Consider the following 14,037-nt stretch of genomic DNA (forward strand, 5'->3'; position numbering starts at 1 on the left):
TAGTGATTCCCCGACCTTTAGCTAACAGTGCCAGCAAGCTGTTATCAGGTTCGAGAAAGCTGAAAACACAAGTGCTCAGATACACTAAATAAAAGTGACCTGGAAATTCAAAGCATGTTTCCTAATATGTTAAAAGAAAAATCTTGTATTCTTTTATCTGCTTCCTTGTCAGCTGCACAGTTACATTAGAGAGGATATCACCAGGCATTAATCCAGCTAAAACAGGGAACCTGCTGATTTACACCGCTCCTGTAGTGCTATAGCGGAGGCCTAAAAGTGCTAAATTATATCAATAAATACATTAATAATTAAATAAATGTGTCATTATACAAACAACGAATTAATCATGTCGTTAATTAAATAAAATACAAGTAAAATTTGTGTAAACACACATAATGTGCCGCAATATCTGATTAGTTACCCTGCACAGCAAGTCATAGGCAAAGCTCGCTCCTGTCCACTTAAGCAGGAGCGTTTTTCATTGAAAATACAAACAGTGAATGCCGAGTCTCTATAAATAGCGAAGTAATTTTAACAGAGGATCAAAAGTTCTGATGACAGATTGATAGAGTACCATAACACCAGTGACTGAGCAACATAGAAATGCCTTACTTTATGAAAGAATCCACTTCTTGACGCAATAAACACTTCAAATGACAGATTTACTAAGACTCAACCGCAAAAATGCGCCGATGAGAGTGGAAGGTTCTGCGTGTGATCGCAAATGAACAAGTAAGGTAACCTACTAACAAAAATAATAAAGTGTAGGAGCAGTTTTTATAATCTGGAGCCAACTCCAGAAAAATCGATACGTTTTATATGCTGGGACAAGAGTTATGTCTGGAACTGATGGAGACTCTGTAGAATTTGGAGGGTGAGACAACCGTTTGCTGGATGCGTTTGACGACTGACCCGAATGATGAACAAAATAACACAAAATTACCGACTGCGCCAATTGCGCAATTGCATCCAACGCTCGGTTTGCGCCTGAGAAAAGACACGTTTCCTTGTTTCTTTATGGGCCGACGAATATTATTATGAAGAACTGGAAACATATAGAGATTAGCTTTATGTATTCATAGTGTGTAGTCTGAAGCTCTACAGGACACAACCAAAACAACTGGGAGAGCAACCCACCCGAAATTAACGCTCCTATCAGAGCTAAAAAAAAAAAAAACAGGCGCAAATAAAACTTGTTTTATATATTAAATGATTTTCAGCGCCAAAGGACGCTTTTTTGCTGGCTGAATTTAGCTCTGACAGCTTTGACCACTCACTTTATCTTTAATGCCTTGAATATTTAACCACACTTGCTAAACGTGAATATATTTCCTCACTTGAAAAAAAAAAAAGCATCACCTTGCTCCAGCACAGTTTGGTAGCGTCACACCAATATCAGTATGACTGTAATCATGATGTATTTTCCTTGAAATGTAAATATACACATTAGAGACTAGATATATATAGACACCTATAAAACTGCTAAACTACTCCCCTGCATCCGCTGCGGTTTCCTTTGCAATGCCATAAAAGAACAGCAGCAGCATATCAAACCAGCTCCATCTGCTGGACATAAACAGCAAGTTTATGGAGAAGGACACTTAATAATAATACTTTTATTAAAAATATTTTTAAAATATATAATATAACATATAATATATAAACGATATCAACAATTCAGCGTGTAGAGACAAAATATCGACTTAACCAGGAAAAGCAACATCTTAAGATTCATGTAAGTAATGCGAGCGCCTGCAGGAAGCTATGAAATGTTATCTAATTAATTGATAATAATAATTGATAATGGTTATTTGCTTATCTAAATCGCCAGATTCCATTAAAAGTTTTGCATTGTATTTACGTAACAAACATATTTTTTTGAGTGTACTGAGATCAGTTCTAGATCGCACGTTCTGTTTGTAGATGTTTTATTCAAATTTGAGATATTGATGTGTATCCTTTCGTGCAAATAGGTACTTTTTATATACTGGAATTTATCAGGAGTACCTCCTTGTACTCCTCTATGGTTGGGCAGCTTCACTGATTTCATTTTTGCTGTTCTTAATTACTGACTGACAGCACCAAGTGACATTAATTGTTATCACACTCGCACACTGGCAAGATGGTAAATCATTACAGTGGCATTTGAAAAGATCTGGTAATACATCAGCTCAGTGATCTATTTGGTCGTGTGTGTGCGTCAACCTGCTGATTGCAAAACTGCAGCCAATCAGGCTTGACCTTGTGCGTAGAGGATTATTTGATGGGGGACTGACGCCTGGTTTGTTTTCAGACTTGATCGTGCCACTTCTTTTTAGCATTTTACCACCTCCTTTGACCAACAATGTCGCATGCTGGTGCACAAAAGGTAATTGAGCAAATTTGTCTTTTTTAGTAAATCGTCTGTTTTGGAGTTTAAAATACCTTTACTGTGTTTGTAGAAGCTTTATGCAGATGTGCAGCATGGCTATATTACTTGGTAGCTGTTTAGGTGATACACCTTGCAGGGTAATGTGACAGGCTTTAGTTTTTAAATGTGATTTTACTACATTTCTAACACACATAATTTTTTTCTAAGACAATGTAACAACAAAACAAAACAACTGTGATCTAGCTATCTGTCTGTCTGTATGTCTGTCTGTTTATTTTAACAGGGCAGTCCTCTGACACTGGTGCTGATGATTGCTTCTGCATCCATTGGAGGGACTCTTCAGTATGGATATAACCTGGCAATAATGAATGCTCCCACAACTGTAAGTTTTTGTATTTTAAATGATTTCCTGCCATTACTTTATAGCTATACACATACGTGTGAGTACATATGGTTTCTAAAAGAGTTGACAAGAGTCATGCACTGATAGTACATGTACTTAGCTACTTATGAAAACTCTTGCCTGTTATTTCACATTTGGGTCACGGTGTAATTTGGCAAAAACAAGAATTGGGTTACTTGTGCCTGTGATTAGTCATTCTTATTGTATTGGTTTCAGGGTTTTTTGGGAACTGATTCTGGATGCAGTGTTATGTTTTGCCCAGCAGCTGCACTGATTAAAGAGCACAAACTTTACCCAGAAGCAAACAATTCTGTAACCTTTTGATAATTCACAATAACACTGACACCTGCTTCCTGATGTGGATTCATAAAATATAATATTTAAGGTTTCTTTGCTGAGAAGATCAATAATAAAAACTGGCTAAAGGAGCTACAGTGTGGCTCAGATGTAATGAAAGTGGTAATAAGTGCTGGCCTGACTCTTCTTCTCTCACAGTTTATCCAAAGTTTTATCAACGAAACATTCTTGGAGCGATGGGACGTCCAGCTGGAGGAATACCAGGTGACGTTAGTCTGGACAATCATTGTCTCCATCTTCTCGTTGGGGGGGTTTGCTGGAGCTCTTATTGCAGGACCTATGACCATACGCTTTGGGAGGTAATGCACGTGTAAAGGTGTAAAAGCACATGTGCACTAGGTTACAAATTGAGACTTCAACATGCAAAGAACAAATGATCAACCTGCTGTCCGAATGATAGATCGTTCATTTCCTTTCCTCCATCACGTGTAAATACTGCTCTGCAGAAGTCTTGCACCACTACTCATTTCTTTATACTGTGCTAGGAAAATAGAAAGTAGGAGCAGTGTGCAAACATATGTGAAAATACAGCATATACAAAATTGAACAATTCCAACGAGTTTGCAAGTCAGTATTTGGTATGACCCCCTTTACTCTTGAACACACTCTGAACTGTGTTAAGCAGCTTTTTTTTTTCTTGTAATTTCTTTAAGTAGTCTTCAGGAATCGTTCTCCAGGCTGCTTTAAGGTATTCAGAACTCTTGTTGGATGTTAGCTGCCTTTTGTTCTTTTCTCTGTCAAGATGAAGAGACTTTCTGTTTTTCTCTTGTCTTCAGTTTCCTCAAATTTTTTAAGGACACACTGCACACCATGCCAAAAATAGCACACTTTTCAGCTATTAGCACCTTGGTGGTGCAAAAATACTATTTTATGCTTTCAAACTGTGCTATCTTTTACATTTTCATAAATTCAGTGAAAGAAATGTAGACAAATTATGTGCTTTACAACAGGTTGCTTATAACAAAAAGCTGAAAGATACTAAAACTGGTTCATTTGTTTCAAAAAGTTACAAGAAGTCTAGATCCTTGGAAACTAAATATAAAGAAAGGAGACTTGTCCCAAGACTTTTGCACAACACTACATATTTATATAATGACTTGAGTTTTTTCTTTTATACTCATGTTGATTATGATTGATTCCTGCACTTTTACTGTAGTGCTTTTAAATGATGAAGCTTTGGGTTTTTTTTCTTGTGTCCACAAAACTAAAAGTCTAACAATGTTCAAGTCTTCCTGTGACACTCAACCAAAGCTCTAGAATAAATTTTTCTGCGTAGTGGTCTTGTAATATGACGTAACATCTCATCCATCAGTCTGTATTAAAAAAATAATAATAATTAAAAATAACTGTCCTCTTTTTTCTCCTGAAGGAAGAAGTGCCTGCTGCTGAACAACATTTTTCTCATGACTGCTGCACTTTTAGCACTGACGAGTAGAACCGCCAGATCTTTTGAGATGATCATGATCTCACGTGTCCTGGTTGGAATAAATGCCGGTATGTTAGTACAACATATAAGTAATATGCATGCAAACCGGTAAACTCAGGTATAACAGAGCAATGCAAGCAAAATATATTTTATAATATAATAAAAATAACTATTCAACAAACACTCCTAAAAGGACATGATCATTCTACAGGTATCAGCATGAATGTGCAGCCCATGTATTTTGGAGAAAGTGCACCAAAGCACTTAAGAGGAGCTATCTCTTTGTCATCAGCTGTGTTTACAGCATTCGGTGTCGTGTTAGGACAGGTGGTCGGACTCAGGTTTGTTCATCGTGCAGCTTATAATTGTCCATATACTCTATAATCTGTTGACAAAGAAATGTGTTAAGTAGATTTCACAAATATCCACAGTAACACTCTGGATTATTTCTTTAAAGAGAGATTTTGGGCAGTGAGCCATGTTGGCAGTACCTTCTTGCCAGTAATGCCATTCCTGGACTCATTCAGCTCCTGACCCTGCCATGGTTCCCAGAGAGTCCCAGATATCTGCTCATTGATAGAGGAGACAAGGAGGCTTGTATTAATGGTGCGTACTGTATTATGTCAACCAGCAGCGAACAGTACATCACCCCCTACTCTCAGCTCAGGATATTTTTCATATAAAAACATATTTTAGACAGAAATCATTATCAGGTGTTAATTTTATTTTTTGATTTTTATGTTCAGCTCTGAGACGCCTGCGAGGCTGTGAGGTCCAGAGTAGCGAGCTGGATGAGATCCTGCAAGAACAGGCCGAAACCAAAGGAATGAGGGCGAGCCACCCCTGGGAGCTTTTTACTGATCGCTCTGTACGCTGGCAGCTCATCTCTGTCATGATCATTAGCAGTGCCATGCAGCTCTGTGGCAATGACTCGGTAAGAAGAAATTTCATCCGTGCTGTGATCTGAGAGATGTTTTGTGTGTGTTCTGGCTGTGAGGGTGTGTCAGGATCGCTGTAACTTATCCTGAAATGCATCAGATGTTTGTTTGGCCACAGGTTAATTTGAAAGTTGATCAGAAATTTTAGATGATGGATGGGTTTCTTAGTGTTTCTGCATGTCACATTAATTATGTATGCTGGTGATTAAGTATCAGGCCTCACTGTACTGCTGAATGAATAATATGTGATGCCTGTTGTTTTGCTTGAAGAGCCTGATAGGAACCTTCATGCCACACATACAGACTAAATTTGAGAGCTACAAGTTTGTCATGAGGAAAAGCGCTGACTACATGATCATGTGTTTCAAGGCTTTTAACCACATGCTTGAGGTTTTAGAGAGGGCAGTGGGTATTAACACTATTACCTTTGTACAAATACTACCGTAATCAGCTTATTAAAATCTTGTGAAAATCGAATGATGGTTTTAAGTGACCTCACATCTTCTGTTTTTCTTGCAGATTTACTTTTATGCATCATATGTGTTTAAAGAGGCTGGAATATCAGATGACAAAATCCAGTATGCTACAATCGGCACCGGGACATGTGAATTCACAGCCTGTATAATGTGTGTAAGTACCCATAATTAAAGCTCACATTATGTAACCAGCTACATCCAAAGAGAGACTGTTTGCATTGTTTTTAAAGCTGTATTGAAGGCTGCAGAATAAGGACTGAAAATAACCCCTACTAGTGTATATGCAGCCAGTAAGTGGGAACACCTACATGACCTTGCGTAAATGTGATACAGCAATCATTTTAGCAGGTTGCACAACGTTACGCATAGCTACGAAGTCTGTAAAAAATTGATTGAATTGCTAAAGAGTCATTATAACCCTTTTGTTTTTCTGGGTATTTCTGAATCTTTCTGTGGATACAAAGACACCAAGTTAAACTAACAGTTCTGTAACAATGGGGAGTGCCTCTCCGGTGGGGGACAGAGCCATTGCATGCAGGGAAAATAAAGACACAAGCAGTAGCTGATGCTCCCTTTACTTTAATCCTTAATAATTGACAAAAAATAAAAACAAAATAAACTTAATGATATGTTTCCTGCTTCCCTAGGAATTAAGAGAGTAGGTAGCAGTCAGGCACTGCTATTTAAATACACTTGATTAATGGATCATCAGCATGGGTTGTGTCCTATAAAAGCAGAAGTTTGGGAAGTTTTCTGGTTTGGCCCATACATACCCCGTACAGGGGAACATCTACAACAGAATGACTTGAAAAGAGAATAAACAAGGTGTTGTTCATACATCAACCTGACTGAAAAAGTGTGGCAGTACCTTAAGAAAGGTGTGCACAAACAAATGCCTGCACATTTCAATGAACTGAAGCAACACTGTAAAGAACTGTAGGCTAAAATTCCTGCACAACAATGTGAAAGACTGATATACAGAAAAGGAATATTTTGAGTGATTTCTGCTAAAGTGGTCCTACGAGCTACAGAATTATGGGGTTTATCTTGTTTGTTTGTCTGTTTAAATGTAAAAAGTTTTTCATACAAGTTTATTGACCTTCACAGCAGTAACGAGATTTTAATAGGTTAATGAAAAGAGCAAAGAAGCAAACACAAGTTTGAAGGTCTGTAAACCTTCAAACTTGTGTTTTCATGTAGTGTTATTGTGACACCATTATTGTAGTTTGTGTAATGAACTTCAGGGGTCAGAGTAGACAGATTCTGATTCCTTTAGAAAAATCTGGATAGTTGTTTGTATCTAACGTTAACTGACTGACTTCTATTAAACTATTTATCTAATTCATTGCAAAGACGCAGATAAAGTTATTTACTTGCAGCATTAGCCTTCCCAACTTAAAAAGAGGCTGCCCATTTTGACTACAAATACATTAACTGTTTATAAATGACACAAGAGAGAGATGGGCTTACCTCTAAACAAAGTATTTAACAGCCATATTCTGAGTATGTTTACTCCACTTTGCTTTCTTCAAAAACTAATACTAATAAAATAAAAATACTTTGCTTTCGCTCAGTCATTCTTTCTGCTATATGTTGGTTACCTAACTCTCGTGTTCTCATTTGACACAATAAGAACAGAGTCTGATGCACATTACGATTCTCTTAGAACCTGCTGGTAGAGCACAAAGGTCGGAGGTTCATGCTGGCAGGAGGCTTCACCCTCATGACCTTCTGGGCTGTCGTCTTCACGATCGCTCTGTCATTTGAGGTAATCAGCTTACTTTAAATGTGAACATCAGCTCATTTATGTGATATATATATGCACACACAATATTGAATTTAGGTGTTATCGTAGTCATCTGCACTGTCATTAAACCAGGTTTCCCCAGATTGACTAAAGTGACTAAAGCCATCTAGTTCTTGATAGTTACTGTACTTTATTAAGGATTATGATTATTTTGTATGAGCTTTAACCAGTGGTAAGGAACTAAGACACATCAGTGTCAAAATCGAACCACTGGGAGGCATTGTGAGCTAGCATTCAGGCACATGTTGATATTTATCTAGAGAGAAGAGAAATGCATAATGGACAAACAATAGAGGTTCAAGGTTCAAGGTTCTTTATTTGTCACATGCATAGTTATACAAGTATAACACACAGTGAAATGTAGCCTGACACGCTCCTCGACATGTGCAAAAATTGTGTGTGTGTGTGTGTGGGGGGGGGGGGGGGGGGGGGTAGAGGAAGAACATTATATATATATATATATTAGGGGTGCAACGATACACAAAATTCACGGTTCGGTTTGATACTTTGGTGTCACGGTTCCATATTTTTTCGATACAAAAAAATGTTCATGCCTTTTTAATTTGTCATTTATTAAAATTATAAATATATATTTTAACTCAAAAGTACAGTTTTTAAATTTAATGTTGCTGAAACAAAAGTAATTAAAAAAATAAATATATCTCAGGGCTCTCAAAATTTCAAAATCCCTGGTAGCCCTTCGGGCAGGGACTCTTCAGTTTTTGGTAGCCCAAAATAAATGTAAGTAGCCCGAATAAAAAAGAGAGCAATTTTTTGATTAATGTTTTGTTTCCTTTACAATATTATACATTAAAGTATAATATTGTAAAGGAAACAAAACATTAATCAAAAAATTGTTGAAAAACAAATTACAACATTGTATAAAAATTACAATCATCAACTCAAATACTTGGTTCTAATTGAACAGAAATTTCTATGAACTTGTAAGAACTGTGTATGACATGAATCAGTCTGTGTCAGATCCTGAATTTGAAATTTCCGCTGAAGTCACAGGTAAGAGGCAAGTGGAACCAAGATCTAGGCCATTTGCTTTTTGAAGTTTGCAAAGACTGCTAAATTTTGCCAGTGGTAGTTCACTCTTTGCAACATAATACGCTGTTCTAAACAGATTTTTCAGGTTTATTTTTCGTATGTTATTTGCAATTGGTGTTTGTTCTGGGAAAGATATTGCAGACTGAGCAATAATGCATTTCTTGCATTTCTCATGGGTTCTAATGGGGGCCTTTCTTAAAATGACTGGTCCCAGTAACAAAGGCGCTTGTCGACTCAGAAATCGAGAGAAAACCAACAACACACCCGGCAGAACATTATGTTATTTACACGGGTGCACATAAGTGGTCCGCACGTGCGCATTCGCTGTCAAAATAAAAGACGCGCACCAGATAAGAAGTTGCAAGGCGCGTTTGCGTCCATATAAAAAGCACTGTTTTTGTCCGCTAAAGTGGGATTTTCACGGCACATTCCTCACCACATCTCTGTGCGTTCATCATTTGTTTGAAGCCAGCTCACCTCCTGCAACCACTTTTCCGAGAATACTTCTTTTGTGGTTCGGACTCCTTCTGACATTTCTTTGGAGGTAGAGGAACACCAAAGTAATTGCTTAAAGGAGCTTCTTCGACATCTTTAAGAGTTTTAAACAAATGTCTGTCCTCCTCCAGAAAATCTTATGTATGCAAACACGCGTTGCAACTTCATATCTTGTGCGCGTTTTTTTTTTTTTTTTGACAGCGAATGCGCACCTTCTTTCCTACAATAGCCCGACGGGAGAGAGAGTTTGGTAGCCCGACTGGGGTTGCAAAATCGCTAGCCCGACGTAACGGGCTAGCGATTGTGCAAGCCCTGTATCTGATTGAGGAATCACTCATCTTTGGAAAAGAGAGTTTATTACAGAGAAATGGCTCTTTCCAAAATAAAAGCTATACTATACGCTTCTTCTGGGCTATATTCTCAGCAGCATATTGTAGCGGGTCAGGGCTGTTCGGGGTTCTGTTTGTACAGTTATGTTTTGTTTATGTTGCCATAGTGACGGGTGACGCCCTCTCGCTGCGACGGTGTGTCCTTCCGGGGTCAGAGGGCGCCCTGTGTGTTGTTGTTGTTGTTGTTGCTGTGGTGTTGCCGCGCTGAGCAGTTAGCTAGCGGCAGTGTTCTTCTGCAGATGTCAATAAACGGCTGTGCTCCCTGGCTAGCTTACGGGAAGCAAGACCAAACGACACCTCCGTCTCCTCCTTGTCTGAGCTCGCCACATTGGTGTCAGAAGTGGGATGATGGTGGCACCCCATGTTCTGACCCGAGTGACAAAAGAAGGCACCTGGACATTTGCAGGACTTTGTGTGGGGAAATGGGGTCGTCGGGGACGACTGACCCCTTAGGTGGGGGCTATGTAGCGGGTCAGGGCTGTTCGGGGTTCTGTTTGTACAGTTATGTTTTGTTTGTGTTGCCATAGTGACGGGTGACGCCTTCTCGCTGCGACGGTGTGTCCTTCCGGGGTCAGAGGGCGCTCTGTGTGTTGTTGTTGCTGTGCGGTTGCCGCGCTGAGCAGTTAGCTAGCGGCAGTGTTCTTCTGCAGATGTCAATAAACGGCTGTGCTCCCTGGCTAGCTCACGGGAAGCAAGACCAAACGACACCTCCGTCTCCTCCTTGTCTGAGCTCGCCACAATATTAAACATATCAGGTCCCCATAAGGAGAATCATGTGCTAACGGCTGTCTAAATGACTCGGGTAAAGTTTGTAGCATGCATGCTTGTTGTTTTTGTCTGCTTCCACTTGTCTTTGCACTAGGATGATGTCGGTGTAAATGTGCAGTCATATTCGTTGTGTTCCCACTAGTGCTGTCAGCGTTAATCTCGTTGAAATGACGTCAACGCCACAACACGGCAAATCTCTGTCAACGAGCTACCCTAACCACACTAGTTCCCACCCATGTAATTGAGCATTGCGTGGCACATCCAACATACTGTTTTACTTTAGTCCATGACGCGCTTACCTTCAGGGTCATATGTCACATGAAAACCAAAATAATTCCAAACGCCAGATCTGAATGAGGGTGGGGGAGGTTCAATTTGCCATGTTGCAAGGAGACCTTAACTTCTGTCTTGCTAGCTTGCCCTGCGCTCTTCCTTCTGATGATGCTGTCTGTGTTGAAGGCTCAGTGGATCTGCGCTCGACAGTGCAGCCTAGGCGGAGTAGTCGAACGCAGATTCACTGAGCGCTCAACACAGACAGCATCGTCAGAAGGAAAGTTGATAAAAATAAATTACAAATTTTGTATTGTTCGATACATATGCGTACCGAACCGAAAGCACTGTATCGAACGGTTCAATATCGATACGAGTATCGTTGCACCCCTAAATAAATATATATATATATATATATATATATATATATATATATATATATATATATATATATATATATATATATATATATATACACACATATATATATACATATATATATATACACACACACATACATACACACACACACACACACATTGGGTAAAGTAGGAAGTGATGTGACATATTTGGGATTTGGGGTTTTTACAGACTTCTCTTGTCACAACTCTATGGTCTCTGTCAGATATAATAATGTTCTTGACTAGGAGTTGCTCACTGCTTTCCTCCCCACATGCACACAGCACCATACAACCTGGATGTCGTACCTGACCATGACCTGTGTCTACACCTATATTCTCAGCTTTGGCATGGGACCAGGTAAGTCTTTTACATGCGACAGGTTCAAAATGTTTCAGTACTCAAACATACATTTGAAACAAAATGTCATCGTGTTTTACTATCTACACATTTTACTTATTTAGATCAACATATTTACTACATTTTATCAGTTTTCAGCATCTTACTTGGTTGGCTACTCCTTTGTTCATCTCCACAACTAAAGTAAAATGACTACACACTGTATCACTTTAAACTCTGATACACTACAGAGTACTGCAGGAGTGTGTAAAAGTGTGATACAGTGGTTATATTGATATGTTATATTGATATATCTAACCAGTACGGTTTTGTTTGGTTTTTTTTGTTTTTTCTCAGCTGGAGTGACTGGCATTCTTCCCACAGAGATCTTCAATCAGGCGGCTCGGCCGGCAGCCTACATGATTGCTGGCTCCATGATGTGGCTCAACCTGTTCGTCGTTGGAATGATCTTCCCATTTTTAGTAGTCAGTCTGTTGCTACATCCACACTTTAGTCAGCGTCTGTCCATCTGTCCATGCATCCATCCAATTAGCAAACCTGCAGCGAGGAGAAATAAGCACAAGAATGGTGTTCATATGCCAATAATATTATTACTAAGACAAGACTGGGGCACTGTATAAAGCGCTTTTCATGTTACCATGTTATTTATTAGTGGAGATGGCTAGATGGTACAAAGATAGGTTAGTTTTCAGTGTGGTATTTGACATTTACTTGTCTCTCTGAATAGGGTCCCAGCTCTACCACTACAGAAAACAGAAAAGAAAAGAAAAGCCAGTGGGTCACATGGGTTTAGTCCATGTCGGAAAACCAAGATGCCAAATGAGACAGTAGCACTCCTCCAACCTTACAATTATATACCATTTGTGTTAAAATGCTGACTATTAGATAGCTTACCATCTTAATATTGGAGCTGGTAAGAACACAAATTTAGGAGCAGCATTTTTGGAGTTCAACCCACAATAGGGACTAACAGTCATGATGCATCAGTATATCAATATACAGGCCCTATAAGTGATGTACAAAAGAATCCTCTTTTAATATTTCTTTTAGTATATGGCTTAAAAAAATGTATAACTGCAAAATATCAAAATACAGCTTTCTAAGTGGATGGGTGTGAATCCTACTCCCACTACTCACTACTCCAGGGGTCTCAAAGTCCAGGCCTCGAGGGCCGGTGTCCTGCAGTTTGTAGATCTCACCCTGGGTCAACGCACCTGAATCAAGTGATTAGTTCATTACCAGGGCTCTGGAGAACTTCAAGACATGTTGAGGAGGTAATTTATTCATTTACATCAGCTGTGTTGGATCAAGGACACATCTAAAACCTGGGGTGGCTGTAGCTCAGGTGGCAGAGCAGGTCAGCCACTGACCAGAAGGTCGGTGGTTCGATCCCGGGCTGCCTCCTGGCTGCGTGACAAATATCCTTGGGCAAGATACTAACCCCGTGTTTGCCTACTGGTCGTGGTCAGAGGGCCCGGTGGCACCAGTGTCTGGCAGCCTCGCCTCTGTCAGTGCACCTCAGGGCAGCTGTGGCTACAATGTAGCTTGCCGTCACCAGTGTGTGAAGGACTGAATGTAGTGTAAAGCGCTTTGGGGTCCTTAAGGACTGAGTAAAGCGCTATACAAATGTAGGCCATTTACCATTTTACCATTTAAAACCTGCAGGACTCCGGCCCTTGAGGCCTGGAGTTAAACACTCCTGACATAAGTGATTTGATGCCCTTCCTGATGTTGCCCCCTCTATTTTTTTTAAATAGTGAATGTACTTAGCTAAGTACAGCTTGTTTCTCCCAATGATAACTTGAATACACAGAATTTTTAATGTAGTGTTTGATAAACGTATGACTGATAACATTTTGTTTTCCCTTCACAGAGCGGGCTGCGTGAGTACTGCTTTGTGCCTTTTGCAGCGATCTGCCTGTTGTCTGCACTGTATGTTGGCCTTTTTCTGCCTGAGACCAAGGGGAAGTCTCTGTCAGTCATCATGCGTGAATTTCACAGGCTCAATTTCAAAGGCCAGGAAAACCATTTTGAAGCTCAAACCAAACCTCAGTATCAGCTGGGCGAAGTGTGTCTTTCCACAGCCTTGTAGACAGACTTTTTCTCCAGAAACATGCAGTCACACCCAGCGCATGCCTTACTTTGACCTGATCTGCATCAGCGGGAAGAAGTTTTGTGGTTTGGGAGCCGCTTTTCATATCTTTGAAAAACATTATCTGAAATGTTTTTCCTGTGAGGAAAATGGCAATTAAAAGAATTTATCTTTGACTTTTTCACATTATGCTTTATGTCACTGATTGATGTGAGACAACAAGTCATTGAAACTACTTTATATTAAGTGTACTGTAATAAGGTATAAATCATCTTTTCCACAGAAAGTCATATTTTTGTTATTAGACAGAGCTGGATACCTGACCTGATTCAGCAAATTAAAAAAATGCATTTTTATGATGTTTTGTTCTTTTATTATTATTAATAAATAACAACTGTCTATACGTCTTTGTTAAAGACTGCACAACACTTTA

At 39.4% G+C, this 14,037-nt stretch overlaps 1 protein-coding gene and 1 long non-coding RNA gene across 2 annotated transcripts; one reads left to right on the top strand and one right to left on the bottom strand.

Moving 5' to 3' along the window:
• Positions 1-685: 685 nt before the first annotated feature.
• slc2a11a (solute carrier family 2 member 11a) lies at positions 686-13,936 on the top strand. Its single transcript, XM_085274558.1, has 13 exons — positions 686-732; positions 2,294-2,368; positions 2,655-2,753; positions 3,270-3,430; positions 4,501-4,625; positions 4,769-4,898; positions 5,015-5,163; positions 5,304-5,491; positions 6,015-6,125; positions 7,638-7,739; positions 11,437-11,512; positions 11,849-11,976; positions 13,386-13,936. The coding sequence occupies exons 2-13, from the start codon at positions 2,345-2,347 to the stop codon at positions 13,602-13,604; spliced, it is 1,512 nt and encodes a 503-aa protein (XP_085130684.1). The 5' UTR covers positions 686-732; positions 2,294-2,344; the 3' UTR covers positions 13,605-13,936.
• LOC146574682 (uncharacterized) lies at positions 11,654-12,511 on the bottom strand. The gene is made up of 3 exons (XR_014892489.1): positions 12,407-12,511; positions 12,150-12,255; positions 11,654-12,049 (listed from the first exon to the last, which is right to left on the bottom strand). It is a non-coding gene; the product is annotated as an uncharacterized LOC146574682 (long non-coding RNA).
• Positions 13,937-14,037: the final 101 nt, after the last annotated feature.

Source organism: Mchenga conophoros, linkage group LG5 (assembly GCF_057382185.1).
Source record: "Mchenga conophoros isolate Kocher_MC1m ecotype Shallow Benthic linkage group LG5, M_conophoros_male_GT1.1, whole genome shotgun sequence".
NCBI lineage: Eukaryota > Metazoa > Chordata > Actinopteri > Cichliformes > Cichlidae > Mchenga > Mchenga conophoros.

Excerpts from the sequence above, each read along its gene's own strand:
- slc2a11a (XM_085274558.1), top strand. The coding sequence starts at position 2,345 with ATGTCGCATGCTGGTGCACAAAAG. Across the intron at positions 3,431-4,500 it reads ATGACCATACGCTTTGGGAG|GAAGAAGTGCCTGCTGCTGA; the intron begins GTAATGCACGTG and ends TTTCTCCTGAAG. Across the intron at positions 5,492-6,014 it reads AGCTCTGTGGCAATGACTCG|ATTTACTTTTATGCATCATA; the intron begins GTAAGAAGAAAT and ends TTTTTCTTGCAG.